We start from the raw sequence: 26,891 nt of genomic DNA, 5'->3' as shown, positions 1-26,891 counted from the left end.
CGTTTTTCAGTATATGATAACTCTGGTGACCTCACTGTAAAATCTCATTCCATTCCTAAAAATGTTACTTGGTAAACAATTACATTTTCTAGTTTATCTGACTTCCTTGATCTTGTCAACACAGGTGAATTTTTGAGACGCTGCCAGCTGGCATTAGTGCCATTACCTCAGGGCAACAAAACAAGTTTTGGTGTATAACTACTTTTGTTAAATGTTTTTCTGATCTTCACTGCACAATCAATTCACTAGAAGATACTGTTTTAAATACTCAAAATAAAAACACACCATGTTTAAGTCTTCAGGACAGCTGTGATAATAAAAACATTTTTTATATTTACTAAAGAAAATGAGTTGTGTTTGCCCGTACAAAAAGTACTGCCCAAGTTGATCTTTAAAGTTATGGGTTTATTAAATTACTAAACCCAATGTGTAATAGTGATGCTTAAAACAAAACAACTCAACTTGACATTAGTTACTGAAGATTAAAAACTGGACCAAGTATTGGAGCAATATGAATGATTTTAGCATTAGTTCATGAAGCTGTGGTCAGTAGTCAGTCATGTGTGGTCTGGTCAGATTAATTATTGTGGAGGGGTCTGCAGTGTCAGCAGTCAGCAGCATGATGCACCGGTTCACCTCTGAAAAAAAATGTAATCTCAGGACAGCCATTTAAAAAATACATCTAAAAGGAGTTGCAAGTGTTTAAATCTGTTTGGTAGAAGCCTGCTTAAAAACTGTGTCTTAAAGAATTATATCACCCAAAATTTTAAATTTGCCAAAAATGTACTCGCACTCAGGCCATCCAAGCTGTAGATGAGTTTGTTTCTTTATTGGAACAGATTTGGAGAAATTTAGCATTACCTCACATGTTCACCAATGGATCCTCTGCAGCGAATGGGTGCCGTCAGAATGAGAGTCCAAACAGATGACAAAAACATCACAATAATCCATGTGACTCCAGTCCATCAATGTTTTGTGAAGTGAAAAGCTGTGTTTTTAAGAAATAAATCCAGCATTAAAGCATTTAACTACAAACCATCACTTCTGGTCAAATTACAAGACCATAATCCGTAATAAAGCTTCCTCCAGTGAAAAGGTCCATCCCGTTGTCCTCTCACTTCAAAACTTCAGACGAAATGACTTTTTCACTGGAGAAAGCAATATTATGGATAGAGGACTGGTGTTTTAGCCAGAAGAAATGGCCTGAAGTTATAAACATCTTAATGATGGATTAGTTTATACAAACATGCAGTTTTTTGCTTCACTGGATGTTAATTGATGGACTGGACTGGAGTGGTGTGGATTACAGTACTTGTGGATTATTGTAATGTTTTTATCAGCTGTTTGGACTCTCATTCTGACGGCACCCATTCATTGGTAAGTGATGTAATGCTGCATTTATCCAAATCTAATGAAGAAACAAACTCATCTACATCTCAAATGACATGAGTGTGAGTGTGTGTGTGTGTGTGTGTGGGGGGGGGGGGGGTAAATATTACTTATGCACATCTTAACACTTGTTGATACTTGTTTAATTTTACTTTGGTCAGAATCTAGACTGCAAGGATTTCATGCATCTTGTTTACAGCTGTGAGAGTGACTCCTGTATTCTCAAATTCACTCATTTCATCACTGAACTTTAGCATGAAGAGTGGTTAAAACTTTATTAGCACAAACTGTTTAACTTATGGCATGGATACTGTAAACACTTACACAACATCTTCAGCTGACTCATGTAGTATGTCAGCTCTGTGATTCAGCTGATGCCAATAAATAAGTGAACGAATGAGCGTCTGACACCATTTGACTTACAGGGGCCCAAATACATGAGAAAGCTAGTGTGGAGAGATTAGACTGCAGAAACAAGCCCGCATTAAGTGTTCTTAGAAAGAATGTGCTGTAACTTTCAGAAGACAAAAGAAAAAAAAGAGCATTTACCAAAACTAAATTAATTAAAACTAAAAATTACTCATTTTTTTATCTGAGGGATTCTATGGCGCCCCATAAAAAATGGATGGGAGGAAAAGTTTGCATTTACTCATAAAACTTTTACATTCCCTCAAGAAACTGTTTGCTCACTAACTTTGCTTTCTATCTCTTTTGTGATGCAAAATGCAAAAGCATTCAGTACAAAAGCATTGAAATATAATTCTTCCATCTCATATTTTTACATAGGGCTCTGTAGATTTATGATGTCAGACACCCAAAATATTAATATGACTGCCAAAATTTACACATTAACAGCAGCACCTACTGGCGGTGCAGAAATTGTCCTGCCCAATTATGATGAGGTAATTAAAAAAAAATAAGCAAAGGTACTATTAATTTAAACTGATTTAAATTGAACTTGTGCTTCTTTACTGTAAAAGCACACATTTCCTGATGTTCATAGTGAAAGCATTGTGTTTATAGAATTTTGTGTTTATATCTGTACTGTCAAAGATGCAGACTGAACGTGCAGCAAATCGACAGGTTTCATAATTCTATGTGTGTTGAGCGGTACTGGAAATCCAACAAAAAGAAGAGCTAATGCTAGTACTGTACTATAACAAACCTTGTTTATAAAACCAAGCATTTATCTTTATGTGTGTGTTTGTGTGTGACAGAAACACAGATTAATAGCAGCATCACTTGAGCTCTTCCGTGGATGATGCTGGAGTCACATTTTCTTCTGGTCCCTCCTAAAACATACAGAACCAAGAGATAAACACACAGTTCTAATGAAAGCCTTTAAGGTGAGACACTGCAGGTGAATAGGGTAAAAAAAATTAAAACTAATAGTTATCGCCAGTTGATAGATTACATTGATAATTGCAACAACAAAAAAATGTATTGTATTACAAGTTCTCAAATGTTAGGTTTAAATGTGCAAATGAGGCATTATTTAATTAAATATGCACTAATTTGCATACATTTTTAGTAAAAAAAAAAAAAATCTAAACATTGGATGAAGTCAGTTTCAAAATTCTTGTTTAATTTTTTTTTTTGACATCTCAGAGTCATATGTTTTTACATACTCTTTTTTTTGTCACTCTATAATTCAGAAAATACTTAGAACAGACAGAAAACAATATATTTTCACAATTTTGAAAATAAGGGGTTAAGTTGTGGAATATAATCAAGAAAATTATATACGAACAAATTCCTCTGTAAACACCTTCAGGATATAGACAGGAAATAAAAATGTAAAGGTTAGTGTGTGTAAGTGCTAAAAATCTTCTGAAGTGGAGATTTATGACTCCGTATAGAAGAAAAAACTCATTTTGAGAAAACGTCCTTACATAAAAATATGTATTGTAACTGAAATCTATTGACACAAATAGATAAAGCGCTAGAAAAGAAACACTTCACAGTGTCTTTTTGATGTTTTCTTTCCACTAGTCTGAAAAAACATTTTATGAAAAACCAAAAAGACCAAAATCTCAAACTTGACAGGTGCATGAAAAAACTGTGTTTTTGCCTGCAGTGTCTCCCCTCAATAAAAAGAGCACATTAAATAGAAACATTAAATAGATCTCACAGCTCTAATTTGCTAGAAATGACCAGTTACCACAGATAATCATTTTAACTCTTTATGCAAGCATTCATAATGGAAGTAAATGGGCCATTTAGAAGAATTTACTTTTTTTACTGACAATATAAGTAAATGTATTGAAAAATAAACTAAATATTGGGGGAAATATTACTTTAAAATATTAATTTTTCCTTTATATTTAATTTAAATTGTAAATGTATTTATTTATAAATATTTATGTCAAATGCATATATGTAAAATATTTATTTTTTTAAATAAATAAATAGCTATATTATTTTAGTCAGAGGCATATATTTCTCCATCCATTAAGCTTTTTTTTTTTCAGGTTTTGCTATCATTATAGGAATATTTGGTTATGACAAACACAAGGTTCAACACTCACCTTCACCTTTTCCAGCTCTGACCCTCCAGGCAGTGATTTCTGGGGGATGTGGAAGGCCTAACATTCATCAAAAGATAGTTATTCAAATAATGTTTGGGAAATGCATTGCATAATGGTCCTATGCATGCATTCAGCACTTTGGTGTTAATAATCCTCAGTACTTTCCACAAACACACACAAATTAAATTCTGCTGAAGGAAAGTATATGCATTTATATTGATACAACTATCAATTAACCTTTTTAGCTTGCTGGACTTCCTCTGTAGACTTCGACCTGCTTTTCACTGCATGTCTCTGGGGTGAAGTGGACTGCAAAGATACATCACCCACACAGAGCAATTCAGCACAGTAAAATGAGCACTCAGCAAAAGAGACATTTTCTGTCAGCTCAGCAGGTTTTACTCACCTTCTGATCCATAATTTAGTCGTGAGCTCAGACTGAGTGTCTCAAACAGAATCTGATCTAGCCGCGCAGCCGCCTGTCAGACAGAGAAGAGAATGGAACGATTATTAAACACAAGAAGATTGGTTATTATACACAGTATATAGAGCTGAAATGTCTCACTACCACTAGAAGGCACTACAGCCCACTGACCAGTGTCTAAAGAGAAACAATCAGCGCTCAAAGTTAACCCACTAATGCCTGAAATAGTCTATTTAAAAAAAAAAAGTCTATTAAGCCATAGGCCTATATATAGAAAAGTGTGCATGTGTTTTTTGTTGAGTTTGATATTGACAAAATATCAGGCTTTTATGGCTCATAAAATATGACATAGGGAGAATAGAGTTCATGAGAAAACAAAATCCCCCTTTTATTTTCATTCATTTATTTTTATTCAATATGTATTCTCCCAAACGGAGAAAAAGTATGCAATTTGGCGCAGATGCTGATATGAAAATGAAATTCTGACGTTTGTAATGCAAATCAGACTTGTATAAAATGATAAATATCAGTTGTCACCCTATATCTCGAATAACATGTCTTACTAAAATTATATTTAAATGCTTGTTTTTATGATAAAAACATAATGCAGTGTAATACAATGATAATTGAGAGATGAACAAATGAACATTCCTCAAAAGCAACGTTTATGTTATACATTTGAGCATGATTTTTCCACAAAATAATGTCTGGAAAATCAAGTAAAGCAAAGTTGCTTCTGTCCAGTAAGTGTTTATCTTGAAATATTACCAACAATAAAATTATTTGTATGTTTCAGTAAAGAAAATAATAGGTTTTTAAGCAAAGCTTTGATCATATATTTATCATTTAGATGCCTTTTGCACATCAAATATGATACTGTACAGTTTTTTTCTGGCATAATGTCAGTGACAGCAAAAATAATTTTGACTTGTTCTTCAATTGTTTTTAAAACTGCAAAAAAAAAAAAAAAGTAATGCGATTCAAATGGATGCAAACAGGGCATTAGAAGGAGTTCACTTTAGAAGTTTTGATACTAAAAAACAAAAATGCTTTGCTCACACCAGCCTTGTGTTAACATCTATTGTTGATGCATAAAGACTTTACTTTTATGCTACTTTTACATGACAGTATAAATTACTGCATGGAAAAAAAGCAGCTCTGACATGCAACCTAATATCTACTTTTTACATCATTATCAAGTCAGCTGTTCATTAAACCCTCACAATCCGCCGCCTGTTGATCCTCTGTGGACAGTGTGTGTGTGTGAGAAGTTCAAGTGGAAGTGATGAGCGTGAGTGTGAGAGGTTAAACTCTCGATGTTCTGATGTCACTGTGAAGAGCTCTGTGGCTCGAGAGGAGGAAGACACACTTCCTATCGATTCATCCACACCAGTGAGTCAACAACACTAAAGGTGACGTTTCTGAGCCAGTGAGACCAAGATACAGTGACACACACACAAGCGCACTCAGACGAGCGGATAAATGAATGATAACTCAATAATCTTCATGATTCTGACATTGTTCTGTGAGCCGTACACAACATTGTCCTTTTAGCTCTCTAGGACAGAAAAACATGGTGGGAAAGCTTTTCAAGAAGCCGCTGTGGTTTCTAGGCTGCTCAAGGTGGTTACCAAAGTGTTGTTATTTTAACCCTCTTGGGTCTGAGGGGGTTTTTGGGCCCTGACAGTTTAGACATGCCCTGACATTTGTGCTTTTTTCAGTTTCTTAAAAACATCTTAACTCCTGTAGTCTGATTACACTGTATTCAGCACAAACTGGGCAACAATACTATGTTAAGCAACATGTATGTACGTTTATGTTTTTGAGAATTTTTTCGGTTCAAGCTTAAAGTTTTGAAGGCAATAGAGTCTGTCAGAGAGAGAGAGAGAGAGAGAGAGAGAGATAGATAGATAGATAGATAGATAGATAGATAGATAGATAGATAGATAGATAGATAGATAGATAGATAGATAGATAGATAGATAGATAGATAGATAGATAGATAGATAGATAGATAGATAGATAGATAGATAGATGGATGCTAGGGTGTTGCTATGTGGTTGCTAAGGTACTATGGATGGTTGCTAGGGTGTTGCTAAGGCAGTTGCTAGGGTACCTGGGGCAGTTGCTAGGGTGTTGATATGCGGCTGCTAAGGTACCTGGGTTGGTTGATAGGGTGTTGCCATGCGGTTACTAAGGAACTCAGATTGGTTGCTAGGGTGCCCTGGTTGGTTGCTAGGGTGTTGCTATAGAGTTGCTAGGGTACTTTGTTTGGTTGCTATGGAGTTGCTTGGCAGCTGCCAATGATGAAACTGCAAAGGCTTCTTGTCACTATGAATGATATAAACCAACTCCCATGCCTCTGTGACATTCAGAATGGAAGATATCCCTCTTTGGATTTTGGTTAATAGGGTACTCTGTTTGGTTGCTAGGGAGTGGCTTGGCAGCTGCCAATCATGAAACTCCAAAGGCTGCTTGTCAGTATGAATGATATAAACCAACTCCCATGCCTTTGTGACATTCAGAATTGAAGATATCCCTCTTTGGATTTTGGTGGCTAGGGTACTCTGTTTGGTTGCTAGGGAGTGGCTTGGCAGCTGCCAATGATGAAATTCCAAAGGCTTCTTGTCAGTATGAATGATATAAACCAACTCCCGTGCCTCTGTGACATTCAGGAAGATATCCCTCTTTGGATTTTGTTTGCTAAGGTGCTCGACAATGGTTGGTAGGGAGGGGCTAGGAAGTGTTGAGGTGATTCATGATTGGTTGTTTGCTGCCCCGAGTCAAATGAGACCACCCTCATGTTTCTATGACAATTCAGTCCGGAGATATCCCTTTAATCAATTTCAATGGATGTCTATGGAACTTGTTGCTAAGGTGCTCTAAATGGTTGCTAGGGCGTGGCTTGATAGCTTCACAATGATCCTGAGAGATTGATTGGTCGTCTGAGTAAAATGAGCCCGCCCCCTTGTCTCTATGACACTGTGATCCAGAGCTATGTTCAATACAAAATCCCTATGCAATTTACCATAGTAGGTTAAACGCAAGCATTTCATGGGCCGTCCTGCTCCATAGTAAGTCAATGGGAAATTTTGGGCAGCTCCTGCCCCCCAGGGGTGCAACTTTTACCCCATTGTGAGGTATGTTCTTACAGAGCCTGCCAGCCTCTTCAAATGTGGCAAATCACAAGTTTCTGTGAAATCCTCGCTCTGAGCTATGACTCGTCAAAGTTTGTCGCAATGTTAAATCTATGGGATTTTTTGGCCGCTTTTTCGCCCGTGGGGCGAACACCGTACCCCCGATCGCTTATAAAAGTCATAGCACACCATTCCCGAATAATCCGCACGATTTGACGCCTCATTCGTGGGTCTGTGACAAAAGCTGCGGGAGGAGTTACGCGCCAACCTTTCGGCGGAATAAAGAAAATAATAAGTATGAGCAATAACAATAGTGAGTGCCTTGCCTTTGGCAAGCACCCACTAATAATAAATCAAATACATTTTATAACATTAATAATTCATAATTATTATAAATGTCTACACTAAAACTTTATGTATACACTATATACTCTATACTACAATAACATTATATTATATTATTAACTTTAAATTGCTTAAGTCATAACTTGAAATAAATATATTAAGTGCATAAACCATAGATATAAATCTATAGATATTTATATAAAAATATTTATATAATTGTATTATGATCATTTATGAATGTATGCAATTATATAGATTAAATACATTATATAATAATATAATATCACTAACATAAAAAAACAGTCAATTAAAATTGAAACGCATTTCTCATATTGCATAATTGAGATATGTAAATGTATATGTAATTTATTCAATATGATAAATACATTTCAATTTTGTCTTAGTATATTAGAGTTATTTATATAACAATTGCAGTACGACTAATAATAACAAAAAGGTAAAATGGTAAAAATAAAATCCAAATGAAAATTGAAATTATATATACAGATCTTACATAATAAATATGTACAGTACATACACAGTTTTTAAGTGAACACAGCTCTTGAAACTTCTGAAATTGTGAATTGTGGTTAAATCAACCAATTATTATTGTTTGTTAATAATAAAAAACAACAACAAGCAGCATAGTCATAAATACAACAAAAATACCAGAAACAGTCTTTGAATATTGAGTTGAGAACCACTGATCTAATGGAGGATTTTTCCCGTTTTACTGTGGGGTTTGGAACAATCCCTAACTCAAACCTCAGAAATGAGCAATTATAACAATTACACTTGACTTTAGATCCAGTTGTTCAGTTCTGTGCAAAACACAAGACAGAGGCTGAAAAAAAGGCTTAAAACCAATGAAGTGATTTAGATGTGAAAGAGGGTGAGGTGAGATGTGACCTAGCACTTCGCTTCAATTAATAGGACTAATGTAAATCCTATCAGCCCGTTCTGTAATTCAAATGAGGATTTAATCATGCTGAGAGAGACTATCATCTTTCTGAAGGTCGAGAAACTTATTCAAATCAGTGTTAAATCTTTAAAGACTCATTTGAACAGCAATGCAAATTTGTGTCTCTGTACTTTTGATCAGTTCAAGGTTTGCTAATATTTAGACAAACGCATTAAAGTTGGTATTATGTTAGAAAAGAGCTAAAATGTACTACCATAGTAAAGCACCTTGCAGTAGCATTTAAGTAACCTTGTATATAACAAACATCTGATACAACTTTATATACTCAAAAACAAGCTATTTTGAAGAACGGTTGATGATACCCATTGACTTCCATAGTAAAAAAAAAAAAAAAAAAAATTACTCTTTTTTGAGTAAATGACAATTTCTTTCAAATCAGTTCCAGTCATGTCAGTCATATTCTCACGCTGTGATGATATTTCTGTGAGTGAGACCTGCAGTTCATATTTAATAACACACCAACACCTTCATTTGTTGTTTATAATAAATTATTAAAAGAAAACATTGAGTGAGGAGGACAGAAACAGACACATTATCCTCTTCCATGGACACTAAAGAGCAAGATTTGCTGTCTAACAACATTACATCAGAACCAGGGCTCTGAATGTCAGGAAACAAACACCATTTTATTCCATGTTACTGAACACAAATCATCAGAATAGGAAGCAGTTTGAGTCAATTCACCCTTCAGTGATTCTGGAACAACTGCTGCATACAAATACACCAGTATAAGACACATCCTGGTGTTCAAAACAGGAGCACATTACACAATACTTACACAAATACAATAAAAGCATACTATTAATCGTCTGATTACAATGGAAGGATGATAAAACGGAAATAGATGAAGGCTTACCCTTTTCCTGTCTGTCTGTGAAGGTGAGCAGCCAGTGAGTGAATCCTTCTCGTTTCACGATGCAGTGTCTCTCCATCCCTCCCTTCTCTCTCTCTCTCTCTCTCTCTCTCACACACACACACACACACGTCCCATTCATAATTTCACAGACAAGCGTTCACACCCACCAGCCCAGTCACGAACACACACTACTGATGATTGTAAGAGAATGATGAAGGTGAGACAGAGAGATGAAGGACTGGAAACAGTTGAACACTAAAATGCATACAAAAGGTGACCATGTTTTTGGCAATATTTAAATGACAAAGCATGTTTTACTGTTCAAATCAATGTGTCCGATTAAAATGTCAAAATTAAGTCTCAGGATTATTGAAAATGTGTAATGATAAAAAATTAATTTTGACATTTAAATATTTTCAGTTAGCGAGTAATCAAGAGCAATTGAGTGACATTGATGCTGCTATTAAAGTAAATGGGGGACACAGGATGGATGGATGGATGGATGGATGGATGGATGGATGGATGGATGGATGGATGGATGGATGGATGGATGGATGGATGGATGGATGGATGGATGGATGGATGGATGGATGGATGGATGGATGGATGGATGGATGGATGGATGGATGGATGGATGGATGGATGGATGGATGGATGGATGGATGGATGGATGGATGGATGGATGGATGGATGGATGGATGGATGGATGGATGGATGGATGGATGGATGGATGGATGGATGGATGGATGGATGGATGGATGGATGGATGGATGGATGGATGGATGGATGGATGGATGGATGGATGGATGGATGGATGGATGGATGGATGGATGGATGGATGGACATTTTTCTCAGTGGTTTACTGACTTTTCTTAGGGATAAAAAAAAAATCTACCTCTGCTTACTTACATTACTAAGGTTATAATTAACAACAGAGCCCAAACTTAACTGCACATAATGCATTTTTTTAAATTAGCTTCTAAATTACAACACAATTTTTACTTGTTTTTGAAATATATTCTTTTACACTGTGGCTGTCATAACGCATTTCATAGTGCATTCAAACGATTAATCACATACAAAAAAGTTTTTGTTTGCATAATATGTGTGTGTTCTGTGTATTATGTACAGTGGGGAAAATAATTACTTTTGTAATTTCGCCCCCTTAAACTTTTTTATAATTTTTATGGTAGGTTTATTTTAACTGACAAAAAAAAATCCAGAAAAAAGCAGCACACAAACGTTAAAAAACATCTCGGGAGGGATTTTGGTTCACTCCTCTTTACAGATCCTTTCTAAATCATTAAGGTTTCTTGGCTGTCTCTTGGAAACTCAGTTTCAGCTCCCTCCACAGATTTTCTATAGTATTAAGGTCTGGAGGCTGGCTAGGCCACTCCAAGACCTTAACATGCTTCTTCTTGAGGTATGGTTTGGGTCATTGTCATGCTGGAAGACCCATCCATGATCCATCTTCAGTGTTCTGGCTGAGGGAAGGAGGTTCTCATCTAATATGTTACGGTACATGGCCCTTCCACTGGCCTGTCAGTGCGGTAAAGTCGTCCTGTACCCTTAGCAGAGAAACAGCCCCATAATGTTTCCACCTCCGTGCGTGACTGTAGGAATGGTGTTCTTGGGGTGATAGTCAGCATTTCTCTTCCTCCAAACACGATGAGTCGAGCTGAGGCCAAAGAGCTCATTTTTGGTCTCATCTGACCACAGCACTCCCAAGTGTTACGTTTCCATTTTTATAATGAATCTAGGGGAATTAAGGAATACGTAACAGAATAAGGAAAGTCCACATGGAGCCTCTCAACCCAGTCCCAGCCCTAAGGAACACTGCCAACCACTAAAAGATCCACTGCAAATTTGATTCATTACAAAGGAATAGCAAAAACAAAAGCAAAAAGGCTTCAGGAGGGGGCATGGCCAAAAAAAACAGTATCTTATTCAATTTTGAATCTGAGTTGCCTAACACAGGGAAAAATAAAAATAACAAAAAGGCAATAGCACTTCCCTAACTTACCCAAAAACAGAAGAAAAAGAATTAACAAAAGAAAAATGACACCCTCCTCCCTACAAATAATAAAATAGTCAATTTAACAAATATTAAGAAAAGAACTATCAAAAAGTCAGCATTATTGGTAGCTAAATTTAACGGTCTAGGCAGGAGCACAGCAACAGTATGCTAACTGGAACTCTAGCACAGGCTGACATTAAGTATCAGTTAGCAAACCCCAAAAAACAACCACTAGCAACACTTGTTTGGGGCTGCAGAGACGGTCCGTGTGGAGAGAGCGAGATGGCTCAAGCCTCCTTCTTTCCTCTCTCTCCTCAACTGTGCTTTCTTGGTGGTTTTTATAGCTGGTTTCCTCTCTGGAGGAGTTAGTTGGTCATCAGCTAACGAGTATCAGGTGTCAGTAATCAGCTCCTATTAGAGCAGCACAAAAGAAGAAAACAGAAAATACAAAACTCTTGACTGACCCCCAGAACAGTACAAATTACGTCGCAGGACGTAACAAGCCTTCTCTGAATCATTTAGATCAGGGATGGGCAACTTCGGTCCTGGAGGGCCGTTGTCCTGCAGAGTTTAGCTCCAACCCTAATCAAACACACCTGAAGAAGCTAATCAATGTCTTCAAGATCACTAGAAAGCTACAGGCAGGTGTGTTTGATTAGGGTTGGAGCTAAACTCTGCAGGACACCGGCCCTCCAGGACCGAAGTTGCCCATCCCTGATTTAGATGTTCATTGGCAAACTTCAGACAGGCCTGCCTTCTTGAGCAGGGGGACCTTGCGGGCGCTGCAGGATGTCAGTCCATTGCGGCGTAGTGCGTTACCAATGGTTTGCTTGGTGACTGTGGTCCCAACTGCCTTGAGATCATTAACAAGCTCCTTCCATGTAGCTCTGGGCTGATCCCTCACCCTTCTCATGATGACCATCCCTACCCCATGAAGGTGAGATCTTGCATGGAGCTCCAGACCGAGGGCGATTGATGGTTATTTTGTATTTCTTCCATTTCTGAATAATCGCACAAATAGTTGTCTCCTTCTCACCAAGCTTCTTGCTGATGGTCTTGTAGCCCATTCCAGCCTTGTACAGATCTACAGTCTTGTCCCTGATGTCCTTTGACAGATCTTTGGTTTTGCCCATGGTAGTGGAGAGGTTCAAATGGAAGATACAGATTCTATGGACAGGTGTCTTTTATACACACTACGAGCTGAAATTAGGAGTATCTTCTTAAAGTGACAGGACTAATCTGTATTCCACGTGCACATAACCAATCTGTGGGAGCCAAAATTCCTCCTGGTTGGTAGGGGATCAAATACTTATTTGACTTACTAAAAATTAGTTTTAACATTTGTATGCTGCTTTTTTTCAGGATTATTTGTTTAATATTCTGTCTCTAGCGGTTACAATAAACCTACTATAAAAATGATAAACCCTAAATACAAAATCAGCAGGGGATCAAATTATTATTTTCCCCACTGTATAAATCACACACATACTGTGTATATTTTGAAAATATTTACATGTATTCGCATGTCTACATTTATAGTCATATAATTTATATTACAAATAAATATATTTAATATATAAACACATCTTTCTGAAATATATGTGTGTGTATTTCTATAAATATACATGGCACACATAACATCAATTTATGTAAACAAAAACTTTTATTTTGGATGCAATTAATCGTTTGACAGCACTATTCATAACATTTATTTAAACATACATTAAATAATGAAGACCTCACTAACAGGTAAAATAAAATGAGTGCATAGTCTAATATCTCACAAATTTTCTTAATTTCTCTAGCAAACTAACAAAGCTGTGGACACTAATGACGATTACATGAGGAATGATATGTTCATTCATGTTTATTTCACATTAAAACTAGTGGTAAAGAGGAGATCGCTTACGCGCTCCGTGCTGCCATTTGATCTGAGGCATTTATACAGCTATCTGTCACGCCACATCAGAGCGTCAAAACGGCATTTATTGTTTGAATTCCCTGAATAAAAAAAGGACATAATTTGAAAGATGAGGCTTTGTTCCTTATCAAAAGTAACAATATATAAAACAAAGTTTCCAATGAAGTTCCACTCCTGCAGTGGTTAAAACAATGCTGTATTTGTTCGATACATGTGTACCGAACTGAAAGACTTGTACCAAAACATTTCTGTACAAATATATACGTACACACACATTGTTGTTGTTTTTTTCAATCAGCTTTATATTTTCAGTTTTAATAATTTTAGTGCAAGTTGTCTATTTTTGTTTAACTTTAATCTATTTATATTTTTAGTTATTTTTAATTACCAATTTTTTTTTTATAGTTTTAGTTAATGACAACACAGTAATGCTGCCCTGATCAACTGTATTTCAGACAAAAAGAATCTGAGACAACCATATCAGAGAGGAAGTGACATTTTACACACACTAGATGAAAAACAGCAAAAAAAGACTGATACAGTGACTTCATTGCTGTAGTTGTTTACTCCTGTTTTAGGTAACTGGACTCTTACAATTGACTTTTCTCACAACTGCAAGATATAGTCATATTTGCAAGATATAAACTCGCAATTCTGAGAAGTCCAAACTGTGAAATATAAACTCGCAATAGAGTTGAATTGTGAGATTACAATTACCTTTATTTTTTTATCAAGCAAATGTGTTATATAAAAACAGAATAGCAAGATGTAAATTTAGAATTGTCTTGTAGAATTATGAGTTAGAATTCTGAGTTTGTTTCATAATTCCTACATTTGTCTGAGAATTCCAGAGAAAATAACTTTATAAATTTAAACTAAATGTTGCCCAATATATTCTTTCATTTTACAGAAAAGAGCAGCGCTAGCCAAATAATACATAATTTAAATGAATGACCTGGAGGAAAGAGGAAAAAAAAAAAAAAAAGTCGATTTTGGAACGACATGGAGAATGACATGGAAATGACATTTAATTTAGGAAATTTGAAATAAATTACTATTTAAAGCTAAATATGACCTTGCTTGTCTCATTTCATATCAGATTGCATCACCACATGAAACAAAGTGCCTAAAATCGCACGCAACACAGTGCAGTTTCCCACAATAGCTAACAAAACATTTTTAATCAGACGCTAAAACAAACTGAACAAAAAAAAACTCAATATAAAGTCATACTTATGTGTTCCCATAGCAAATATGTTCTGATAAATAAGAGCACACTTGATATTGCACACAATACAATCTGATATGAAAATAAATAGAATTGTTTTAGCAGGCAAATGTAGTTGGATTTGTTTTTTAAGGGAACCTCCCATAATTTTGCATTATTTGACAGGCGGCGTTTCTAAGAACTATACATGGCAGTGTCTGTGATATACAAAATATACACCTTTATCACTCTCAAGGTTAAGAAACCTCAACTCACTCACTCTCCCTCACATACACACACTTGCAAAACCTTATCAGAGTTTCTCTCCTCCAGTCTGCCATACAGCTAACTGATTTGAGTCTTAAGTTGCTTGAATAGTGCTTGAATGGTTCTCGGGTCAAAGGGCACAATCCTCTTCCTGTGTCTGGTCACAGGAAGTCTGCTTTTTGTTCCCTGCTGCCAGCTGCAGGAACTGTGGTAATTCCAGCTGCTCTTTGGTGAGTAAACCACGCTGGTCATCCACACGACTGCACTGTGCGCGGGACAGCAGCTCAACAAGACCTGAAAGAAAACAGTCCGACAGATTGGATGTGTCAGACAAATAGAGTCATATTCATAATAGAATACAAGCTATGGCTTAGTGCATATACTTGTAGTACACTGACTAGTATGCAATATACCTAATATGTTATAATAATAAATAAATCTAATTAAATCATTTAAAAATAAATGTAATAAATTCTATAAATAACGTAAAATAATTAATAAGAAACAAAAACAAATGATTAATAAAAATAAAATTTTATATAAATGTATTATGTCCTCACAATGGAGGGACAAATTGGGAGCACTGCATTGTGGGATACATTATCCTATGCAGTGTGCTCTTGTTGCCTGTAAATGCACAGTCTGTATATTTTCTTTCGAAAACCCAGGGTAGTTTGCACAGGAGATCACACAATGTGCATTTCCTGTCTTTGACATTCGATTGAAGGTTGCATAACTAGCATGTTGATATACACCATAATGTAAGACTTCTGCATTACCGTCCATCTCCTGGTTTTTTCTGGATCTGGGATTTGCTTTGGGTGTTGGTGAAGCGTCTTGTGTCTCCAAATCAACTAGAACACAGAGATACAAATCATTAAACAGTCTGATGAGTGAGGAAATGAGATCACTGGAAAGAGAGAAGCTGTATCTCATGTCAGTTAACACCTCCCCCATAATCCTATTTTTAAGGTTTGGTGTAATGTGGTGGTCCCTCCAGCCCTCTCCGCTCTATCTGAAGAGCTACAGCGAGAAAATGAGCTTTAAAACACTGCTTTAAAGCCTACGATGACCCCTGAGGTGGAGGTTTCATTTGTGTGGGGCAAAAATACTGTGACGGGAAAGTACAATAAGCCTAACGCAAACTGACAGGAGAGAGACAGAAAGAGAGAATATCACGAGCGGTTTGCATAACTAAACTCAGTGACATTGATTTAAATCCTGCAGGAAGATACTAGAAGTGGAAAAGAAACAGTGTTCATTGTGTTACCTTGACTGACTTTAAAATGTTAAAAAATATAGCTCTTAAGTTCATGTATTCAACAGTTTGTTTTACCTTCACCATCTGGTCCAACTTATCTACTTATTTTTTTACTTCAATTTTAGTTTTGTAGAGATTTTCAAAATTAGACAATTTATATCAGTCTACAAAATAAATTTATTTTGAACCATTTGAGCAGATCAAAAGATATTCAAGATAACATTTACTGGGTCTAAACTTTTGCCTGGTAAAGCACACACACAAATATACATAAACTAAAATGACAGATAAGTAATTATATAATTATTTAAATAAAATTAGTAAAAACATTTAACACTTATTGAAATTTTTAATAAATTATATACATCTAAAGATGTTTTTTTTTTTTTTATAAAAAAAAAAAAAAGTTTATTTATATTTAAGTACAATTGTATTACTAAATACATTTTTGTAGATCTATATAATTTTGAATTTCTCTCCAAAACAATTGATCAATTTAAAAAGGAAAACAGAACGCACCTTTAACTTTGTCCAAACACACTGTTTTGCTGGCTAGACGAAACACATTTGTGTTCATGTTTAGAGGTTCACTTGAGCCACTCTGAAATGAGGGGAAAAAAAATAAAAAAGGGTTTCATTTCATATACTCTGTATGTTCACAAAACTCCTATTGTTCACCATGTCTCACATCAGTTTCTGACATGTGGGATAAAGCGTTTACACACCAGAGTAGCCTGCACATCCTGAGGTCGCAGTTGGTATTTCTGTAGGACAGAGGAAAGCGCATCGCCCAAATTCTTGCTTGACTTTGCGATGATTCCTATCGTTCTTCCTGCAAACGCAATGTCCAGCCTGCACACAAACAAACCTGTCAACATATGAGCAGGCTCTAACAGGTAACTAAAACTAGAACCATTAAAAAACAAACAGTCATTGGGTATTTTTATTAGCTAATGCTATTATAATCAAAATAGCTAAATATTAGCCAATTTATTGGCCTAGATAAGATATTGGTGTATCCTTAAAATGTTAATGAGGTACTATTTTAGTGATTTAAGGTTTTTTTTAACTACTGTGTTTATGAGATTATCTATGGTCTGTGCGCGCACAGCATGTGTGACTCACATAAATGTAACTTTGAGCTCCAAAGTGAGCTGTTGATCTCCAAACACAGAGCTGTCCTGATCCAGAGAAAGAGGCTGCCGAGAAGCAAACACATTCATTATCCTCATAAATATGATGGTAAAAAAAAACAGACCAGTAATACACTCTTAAAATTGGTGCATTAAAAAGCTCAGAAGACAAATATATGTAATGTATATAATAATCTGACAAGATGGCACCGCGCATGGCAGCCATTGTGCTTGGCTCTCCAGTTTTAGTGTTTTTGTTAGTTTTTCCTGTTTTTTGTTTGTCAAACACTATCGGTTTCACCAGGGAAGAACTGCTGAGCATTCGGCAAAACACACCACAAAATCTCCAACCGGTTTTCGATTATTCGGATGTTTTGCTGAACATAGTAGTCGGTGGAGCTGCGGCGCCGTTTAGACGCTGCACTATTATTGAACAAACTAAAACCCTGAACTGACTTGAGCTGAATAATGACACTATTGGCTTTTCGTAGCTGATTTAAAGCTGAAATTGTATTAATTTCATAATTGAAGAACTTTTATTGCTGCTTTAAAACAATCTGTATTGTATAAATCGCTATATAAATAAAATGCAACTTGACAATGCTTGCCATTGTTAAAGATCTTGTAGAGTCATAATGCTGAAGTCACTGGTTAGATAAATGACTGAAGGCAGATAGTTTGCCCTCATTTAGGTTGCAGGACTGACCTTATCTTTGCCGTGTAGGTAGATGATGACATCTTTCAGAGGAAAGCCTCTCTTCTCACACAGGCTGCTCAGCATGTCTCTAAGGCTCACGCTGGGTCTGGCAGGGGCCAGGCTGGCGGTCCCGTCCGGCAGGTAGACGCAGCAGTACTTATCTGCTGTAGGAGAAGCAGAACTCAAGGCTTCTGGATCCGAGATAGCCACATTGCAGCGTCCGTTCTGACAGAGATTAAGAACGAAAAACTATTAAAAACTTAATGCTTTCCATTTTTCAATCTAACATTTTCTTGCAACTGCTGAAATGAAATCAACTACAGTTATGGGACTTTTAGTCCATGTCTATTATCTTGTTCGCAAGCTTATGTCCACAAAAACAAATTGACTCCACTCTTAGCTATTATGCCAGTTGGAAGCAGTTCCAGAAGAGATCAGATCAATTTTCAGCCAATATTTAAGCGCTAATTGAATGCAAAGTATATTATTTACATACTAAATACTCTTGTATGCTAAAGTCTACTTTTTCCCCAAAAGGGCAGCTAGCAAAAGTAGTAAATCATACGTTTGTTAGGCTGTGATGGCCATTAGCTTTTTTTAAAAAAGGGCATTTGGAGGAATATTTAGATTGATACCTCAGCTCGCCCAAATCCAGAGACCAACTCCAGACTGCTGGTAGACTTCACTGAGATCTGAGACTCTTTACGAGACACCGCCACATGATGATATGATTGGTCAGCTGAGAAACATAAATACTGTTAGTGTAATTACGAACAATTCATGTTCAACGGTTGAAAACAAAAGAAATGCATGCAAACAAAGAGACATTAAAGGGGTCATGAAATGGAGAATCAAAAGGTTCTTGATATTTAAACAAAAGTTACTCTGCAATGAAAACATATATACTCTTAAAAATAAAGACTCCATAAGGGTGTTTTTGCAGTTATGCCATAACTATTTTTGGTTCCACAAAGAACCTTTCAGTGAACAGTTCTTAAATGAACCATTTTAAAGAAAATGTAAAAAATCTAAAACATTTTTCCTCTATAAAGAACTTTTTCTGCATTTGAAAGGTTTCATGGCTGTCCAAGGTTCTACATGGAGCCATTGATGCCAATAAAGAACCTTTATTTTTAAAAGTGTACAGAAAGTTTCAGAACTCAAAACACCCTTGTTTAAAACATGAATTATTATTTTCTACCCTTGTGAAACACCTGGATTTGTATTCGGGAGAATCATGATGATTCATGATTTCCCCACAAGATCCTTTTGGTGCAAAAACCTTTGCTAACTTTATAAATCAAACTCGAGTAACAATATAAAAATCTGAAACTATATTTCACGAGCATCAAGAGCTGTGATTGGTGTAATATGTATATATTTACAGATATATTTAAGCCAGCGACTAAACAACTAACTTCACACTGTTCCTGTTAGTAGCATGGAAACCATCTACTATCTATATTGCGATTATGTTCATATACAGAAAGCAACTAAAAATTGTTCTCTTTATAATTTCTGGAGCAGCGCGAGTCTATCAGTGATTTAATTTCTGCATTTTCGCAAAGACTCCTGTTATAATCAATGCTACAAATTACACGCTGCTCTTATTTACATTGTGTTGTTGTCACTATATTAATTATTATTAAAGTAGTTGTGCAGTAATTATGTTGCAGTAAGGAGATTATCGATTATCATATAGACATGACCGTGTTCGGCTATAATGCATCGCAGCAACCTCTGATGCGACACGAGTAAATCAAAATACAATGCTATAATCAAACTGTTACAGTATGCGGCTGTTACAGTAAAGGTTTACGTGAGCGTTCTACATGTATAGTAATGTTCCTTTCGTATGCAAATATATCAGCCAATCACAGTAGTGGGCGTTATCATTGAAGTCTCACTATAGACACGCCCCTTCAAAGGAAGTATTCAAATTTGCAATGCATTGCATGAACCTTTAACTATGAGTATCTTCAAACCATTAGTCACATGACATCCGCATGTTCATGAGAGCGACTTTTTTGAGATGATGACATGCACTGCAGACACGTTCACAAAGATGCCACACACAGATAGAGAAGCACTGAGTCAGATGGTACCTCCCCATGAGCCTCTCTTCTCTAACCTCTTCTTCCTGTTGGTTTTGCTGTCGGATGAGGGCCCTTTCAACTCAACGCTCTGTTCCAAAACACAGAGTTATACACGTATAAGGACTTTTCTCACTGTGGTACACAGACTAATAGCTCACTGACAGCATCATATTCCCACGGTGGAGTGACAACACTCACACAATTAGGCCATTTTAAACAGCTCACACTTTATGCTATGCAGATTCATTTCAGAGCCCATATTAACAGCATTCACACTACACATGCAAGTAGTGTCAGAATAGAGTACTTCTACTGCACACTAAACTCAACTGAAGATATATAGAAAAAGCACTACAGATATTTTGCAATTTAGACATTATGAAGCAACAAACCAGTGGAGCAAAACTACTCACTAGTTATTCAAAGGTGACAAAAAAAAAAGACAGTCACCCTGATTCAGGATCAGCATGCAGACAAATTCAACATTTTTTTAGCTCATGTTTGGGGTTTAGTCTCTGTTCCATGTAGATTAATTGGCATATAGATCCAAATGTGAATAAACCTGTAAAGTAGATTTCATGATAATGAAGTGTATACTAGTTTGCAATAGCTCACTCCTAATAACCATTTTAATTGAGTGTTTCCAACTAATGTAATAACTTTAAGCATTACACATTTGTGTGATTCATGTTGTTAATCACTATTATTTTACTGGCAAGATATTTAAAACCGGCTGTACCAATCAAAAAAAAGATTAAGTGGTTTTCAATATTGATAAGAAACCCTTCTTGAGCAGAGTCTATCAGTGATTTAATTTCTGCATTTTCGCCAAGAATCAATGCTACAAATTACACGCTGTTCTTATTTACATTGTGTTGTTGTCACTATATTAGTTATCATTAAAGTAGTTGTGCAGTAATTTTGTCACCTTTGAATAACTAGTGAGTAGTTTTGCTCCACTGGTTTGTTGCTTCATAATGTCTAAATTGCTAAATATCTGTAGTGCTTTTTCTATATATCTTCAGTTGAGTTTAGTGTGCAGCAGAAATACTCTATTCTGACACTACTTGCATGTGTAGTGTGAATGCTGTTAATATGGGCTCTGAAATGAATCTGCATAGCATACAGTGCAAGCGTGAGCAGTTTAAAATGGCCTGACTGTGTGAGAAAGTGTTGTCAAAAAAATTTACTGATTCCAAAGTAATTTCTCAAGTAACTCCATGATTGTAAAAGCATTACCTTTCTGTTACTAGGTGGCGTTGCACTCTTTTTGGACATTTTGCTTTTGGGCTCCGGGGTTCCAATGTTGGGAAGAGGACAACCCTCCACACAAGACAGCATGCAGTTCTGGTACAGCTGAGAGCGGACAAACCTCGCGTAGCTGTCCATTTTCATTAGCTTGAAGATCTACAGCAGGGGAAAAGAATAAACCACAGTTACAATAAATAATTTGAGAGTTTATTTGGGTATTTATAGTCAGAACTCATGTAAAGCAATTGCAATGCCAGCATCATTTGTTATGAATAATCTGATCTTTTGGTTTAAATTTAGATTTTTTTGGTCCAAATCGCAAAATTAAGGGGCGGGGGGAAGGGTTTTTTTTTTTTTAGTATTTATCATATTATCCCAAAAATGCTTGACAGCATAGTTTCTACATACACAATCACTTTTGATCATTAAATATTCAGCTAAAATAATATTTATGATATTTTATGGCATATCACAATGAGTAATTTATGACAGTATTGGCATGTGATTTTTATCATGCCACCCACCCATATCTCATACCTGTCCTTGTGCTTTATTGAACATGTCGGGTGTAGGCGTCTCTAATGCACTCTCTTCCATCTGGGCCGTATCGTCGATATTAACCGCATGCAGAGAGCTTTCAGAAAGAAAATTGTTGTAGATGGAACGTGCCTCTTTCTTCAGCTGATGGGGGACATTTGAGAGTTTTAGGGTGATAATTGCCTTTGATTTCTAGTTATGACTAAAAATTCAGATTGTACAGAGAAGAAACAAAACTCAAACACACAAAAACGGCATTTCTTGTGAATATATCTCTGGGATGCTGTTATGGTAATCTAAGTGTTTAGCAGGGCTACTAAAATGACAAAAAGAAATGCTCAGCTCAGGTTAAAAACCATAAAATGAGGCACAAGATCCTAGTTTTATTACATTTCATTAATTGCTTACAATGTCGATGGAGTCACATGGTCTGCTATTGTGTCCTTGAGAAAGGCATTAAACCCCAAATAGCTTTAAGACTATTGTTCTGCCCAGGATGCCCTATTAGTAGTGTACTATAAGTCTTTTAAAATAAAAGTGAATAAAAGTGTCTGCATAAAATGCTAAAATGCAATTAAGATGACATGAATTATACATGAACGCATATTCATATATTAAACATCAATATAACAAATCCAATATCTGTACATTCAGTTTTACTTAAAAAAATAATAATAATGTATACAAATTTCCTGATAATTTTAAGTTATAATGTATCTTCAGAAATCCAAAATTCTCTTTTAAATAGGATTTTAAGTTTAAATGGGTTTAAATAAGATTTTCTTCTTTTTGAAATTTGATTTTCATTTACATTAAACATTTTCATCTTGAAAGTAAAAAAAAAATAAAAAAAAAAATTTTGCATACCTCTTCCAGTTTAGTGGGTGGGATTTTCTTGAACTTTTCACAGGCTTGGTAGAACAGGATATTCTCAGCACTCACCTCTGATTTGAGAAACTCCTGTGAGACACGTTTGGAGTCAGACCGAAAGAAAGAGAAAAACCAAAACACGTCAATGATTCACACATTTAATTCACAAAGTTCTAGGTGTAAATTATGTGTTTTTACGAATGAATGCTTCCTTTTTATCATAACCAGTAACATTTGTGCATCAACTTGCTACATGCTGACACACAAAAAATAGTTTGTAATGTAAATCAACGAGATCTTTACAATAGTATAAAAGACACTTACATAAAATGATATAAAAATCAGTGGTCACTCTATATCTTAAATAATATGTCTTAGTAAGATGACATTTAGACGTTTAGTTTCATGATCAAAACAATGCAATGTCATACAATGATGATTGAGAGATGAACAAATAAACATTCCGCAAAAGCCTGATGATAATATTTGATATTCAATTTTTCAAGTTGCCTGGATAATCAAGTAAAGCTAAGCTGCTTCATTCTGGTAAGTGTTCATCTTGAAATATTACTAATAATATCAAAGTTTTTCCTACATTTGCTTCATAAAAATCAGCATTAAATCTTACAGTGAAGTATCGCACACCGACATGGTCTTCAAGCAGGCGTTCAAAACACACTGCCCAGGTGTCCACCCGACTGGCTGGACCACCTGCACCTTGAGGACCACCTGACCTGCTCGAGCTCTCTGATAGGCTGGAGCTGCTGCCATGACTGGACAACTTGAAGTTGAGCTCTGTATGGAAACAACAGTTAGTGATGAGTAGGATCGAATCGCAAGACTGACAAGAACAGAAGGTTTAGTGTAAAGAAATAACACTCACCCCCATCAGAAACCGCCTGGGTCTGCAAGAGCAAACAAACACAATCAGTCTACCATGAACTCAATGGAGGCCTGTATCATAGTCATGAATTAATGCATCACAGGAAATCACATTTTAACAGCTGCATGTTTTCTGAGCTGTACACTCACACAGGAAATGGGTGTGTTTGATGTTAGAAAAAGTTCATTAAGAGACATGACACGATTCATCAAACAGCATGTCACATTAGTGAGGTTGGCTTTCAGCTGACCCACTGGGCAAACAAACGTCTGTGTGATAGAAAGTGTCATTGCCATGGAAACAATATGGTAACCTGATTGTGAAATGCTTATTTTCTCAGCGGCTCATCATGCATTTGCTTTTCTTCTTCAACACACAATTTGGCAAGCCATCTAAATATTACACCATGGATTTTTTTTATATACCAGCTAATTGCAATAAATGCAAACTTTGCAATTTTTTGATCACAAACAAAAAGGAATTGAAAGCTTGTGCCCAAAGTGATTTTTGTAAGACTCACCACACTTCTATGGAGAATTTGATATAATATTATATAAAGCTAATTATTACCCTTACATACTTAAAATAATAGTTCTCTCAGAAATTAAAATTTTAGAAGACAAGATTTTTTTTTGACTGGAGAAAGTGTTATTTTGAATTATGGTTTAGTTCAAAACATTAAAAAAAGAAGTCATAAACATCTTGATGGATTTGTTTCTTACAAACACATAGCTTTTTGCTTTACAACACAATAATTGATAGACCGGAGTGGTGTGGATTACTGTGATGTTTTTATCAGCTGTTTGGACTCTCATTCTGGCGGCACCCATTCACTGCAGAGGATCCATTGGTGAGCAAGTGATGCAATATTAGATTTCTCCAAATCTGTTCCCATGAAGAAACAAACTCATCTACATCTTAGATGGCCTGAGGACGAGTACATTATCAGCATGTTTTATTGTTTGGATGAACTACTGCTTTAAGCTACATTTTAAGTAGTATATTTACTTTTATGCATTAGGCAGTCACTTGTCCTGAGCATTGTACATTGCATTCAAGCTACGCATCTTATCAGTTCACAGATTTCCCCACATTGATCCAGTGACTTAGTTCCAATTACGAATCATCTTTGCCTCTCAAGACATCCCTAGACTTCTGCAAAGCTGCTTTGTCGGATTCAACTGAATTTATGGGGACGATTTTGTCCTCAAATCAAACACACACAGACCAATTTGTAAATGCAAAGTCCCCTCTGACTGACGGTGGATGGAAAAACGGGCCAAGACTAGTTAAACAAGCCAACCAGAAGAAGACACCTGTAATGAAACAGCAGCAACACATTTGCGACTCCTCAAATCAAACAGCTTACTTATATCCCTGTGACACAAACAGAATTTCTCAGTTGCAATGCTCAGCTAAACACCACAAACCAAAATTCATCACCTTCTGGATTGCAAATATTCATCAAATCTTGTTTGGATTGCTGAAAATGGAAGATTAAACACATGATCATGAACCTACAATGAAACAACTCTGAACATATGCACACAGCCACGCACCATTAAACTGAACCGATCAGTGAAGCTGCATCTCTGAGCTGGAGAAAAACCACCAGCAGGCCTGAACCAGACTTACCATCTGACCCGCTGGCACTGCCAGAGTGTTCATTTTCTTGGACATGGCCACATCAGGGTTGGGTCGACCGTGCCCACACCCGAGGACGTCGCTCCAAACTGTTTCCCTCTACAGCTACGCTGCCAGCCAGCCCTCTTTCTTACAGCTCTGTCACTTCCTGTTTCAAAGGGAAGTCTTACCATAGCAACACACCGCAAGAGGAACTGCGGTTCCTCTGACAAAACCTCTCTTTCAACTGTAAGCAGCCCTTTGTGTGGTATGAGACCTATGCTACGGCCCACCTACCCCTGTGCTTATCCACTCGAACCTGATGAATGAGAGAATCAAAGAACCAACCACAGTGGATAACCACAACTCAGTAGAGGCCACAAATGTACTTAAACAGTCAGTAGAGTAACCTGTTTCTTGGTTATTAAAGTATAGTACGGAAACATGCACAACAGGCCTGAGAACGTCCACGTCCTTTCATGTGGAGAGAAATTAAGCAACATTTTTCACAGCATTTGTCATACTGTGATGTCACATGTGCAGTGAATCAGAGCAGAGAGATTACTGTGGAAAATAATAATAAACTACAAACATAATGGATTACATATGATTTCTGTCAGATCAGGGGAAGTTGTCAGAAATCTATAGTTTTATATTAATTTTAACAGTTTTGCATAGCTTATGTAACAGCTTTCTAAATTTAGTGTGTCAGCATGTTCTTGTGTCAATCATCAGTGGATTAACAGTTTCAATTAAAACCCAACAGTCTCTAGTAAGAAACAAAAAGCAATAACCATTTGAGAAAATTGAGGCTAAAATAATAATGCATGGACAATAAATAAATGAGAATAAAAGCAATATAATATGTAAAAATATAATAATAAACAGAGAAATATATATGTATATTATATTGAGGATAAATGTAACCAAATGCCTTTGTATTCATACAGATTTTCATCATTCTGTAAAATAAAATATTTTTATCCACCTGTCCGCTCACCTGGTACGAACTCGAGCACATCTTGAACACACGACTCTTGCTGAATTTTATCTGTAAAGATGCTCCTCTGGCCAGCCGAGAGAAGCTTTGGCTAAAACATCTAATCGCCACCATAATACCAGCAGTCGAGAACACTAGAGACAGCGTGCGTTAACCTGCGCGACACGCGTTCGTGTGCGTTTGACGCGCTTCAACTTCAAACAGGTGAAAGGAGAATCAGCTGACGCGCATGCGCGGACCACTCAAAGTACTTTTATATTGCACAGAACAAAAAATTAAAAAAAAATTTAATTTAATTTAAATTAAATTAAATTAAATTAAATTAAATTAAATTAAATTAAATTAAATTAAATTAAATTAAATTAAATTAAATTAAATTAAATTAAATTAAATTAAACAGAAAGTGCATATTTCACCCTGCTGGCTTCAGAAAGCTAGTTGAGGTTCTTTGACTTGACCTGACCCGT

At 36.1% G+C, this 26,891-nt stretch overlaps 1 protein-coding gene across 1 annotated transcript; it reads right to left on the bottom strand.

Moving 5' to 3' along the window:
- Positions 1-13,325: 13,325 nt before the first annotated feature.
- LOC306883410 (regulator of G-protein signaling 14-like) lies at positions 13,326-25,618 on the bottom strand (the record flags this gene model as incomplete). The annotated part of the gene is given in 16 exon segments (XM_079438643.1): positions 13,326-15,367; positions 15,853-15,927; positions 16,854-16,935; positions 17,060-17,186; positions 17,460-17,533; positions 18,174-18,389; positions 18,800-18,903; positions 20,270-20,348; positions 21,500-21,667; positions 22,049-22,192; positions 22,916-23,008; positions 23,547-23,713; positions 23,802-23,823; positions 25,437-25,493; positions 25,495-25,515; positions 25,517-25,618. Coding segments are annotated over 16 exon segments (1,695 nt in total). The 3' UTR covers positions 13,326-15,203.
- Between the last annotated feature and the right edge of the window lie 1,273 nt (positions 25,619-26,891).

Source organism: Barbus barbus, assembly GCF_936440315.1.
Source record: "Barbus barbus genome assembly, chromosome: 17".
NCBI classification, from domain to species: domain Eukaryota; kingdom Metazoa; phylum Chordata; class Actinopteri; order Cypriniformes; family Cyprinidae; genus Barbus; species Barbus barbus.
This window is presented reverse-complemented; position numbering and strand designations above follow the sequence as displayed.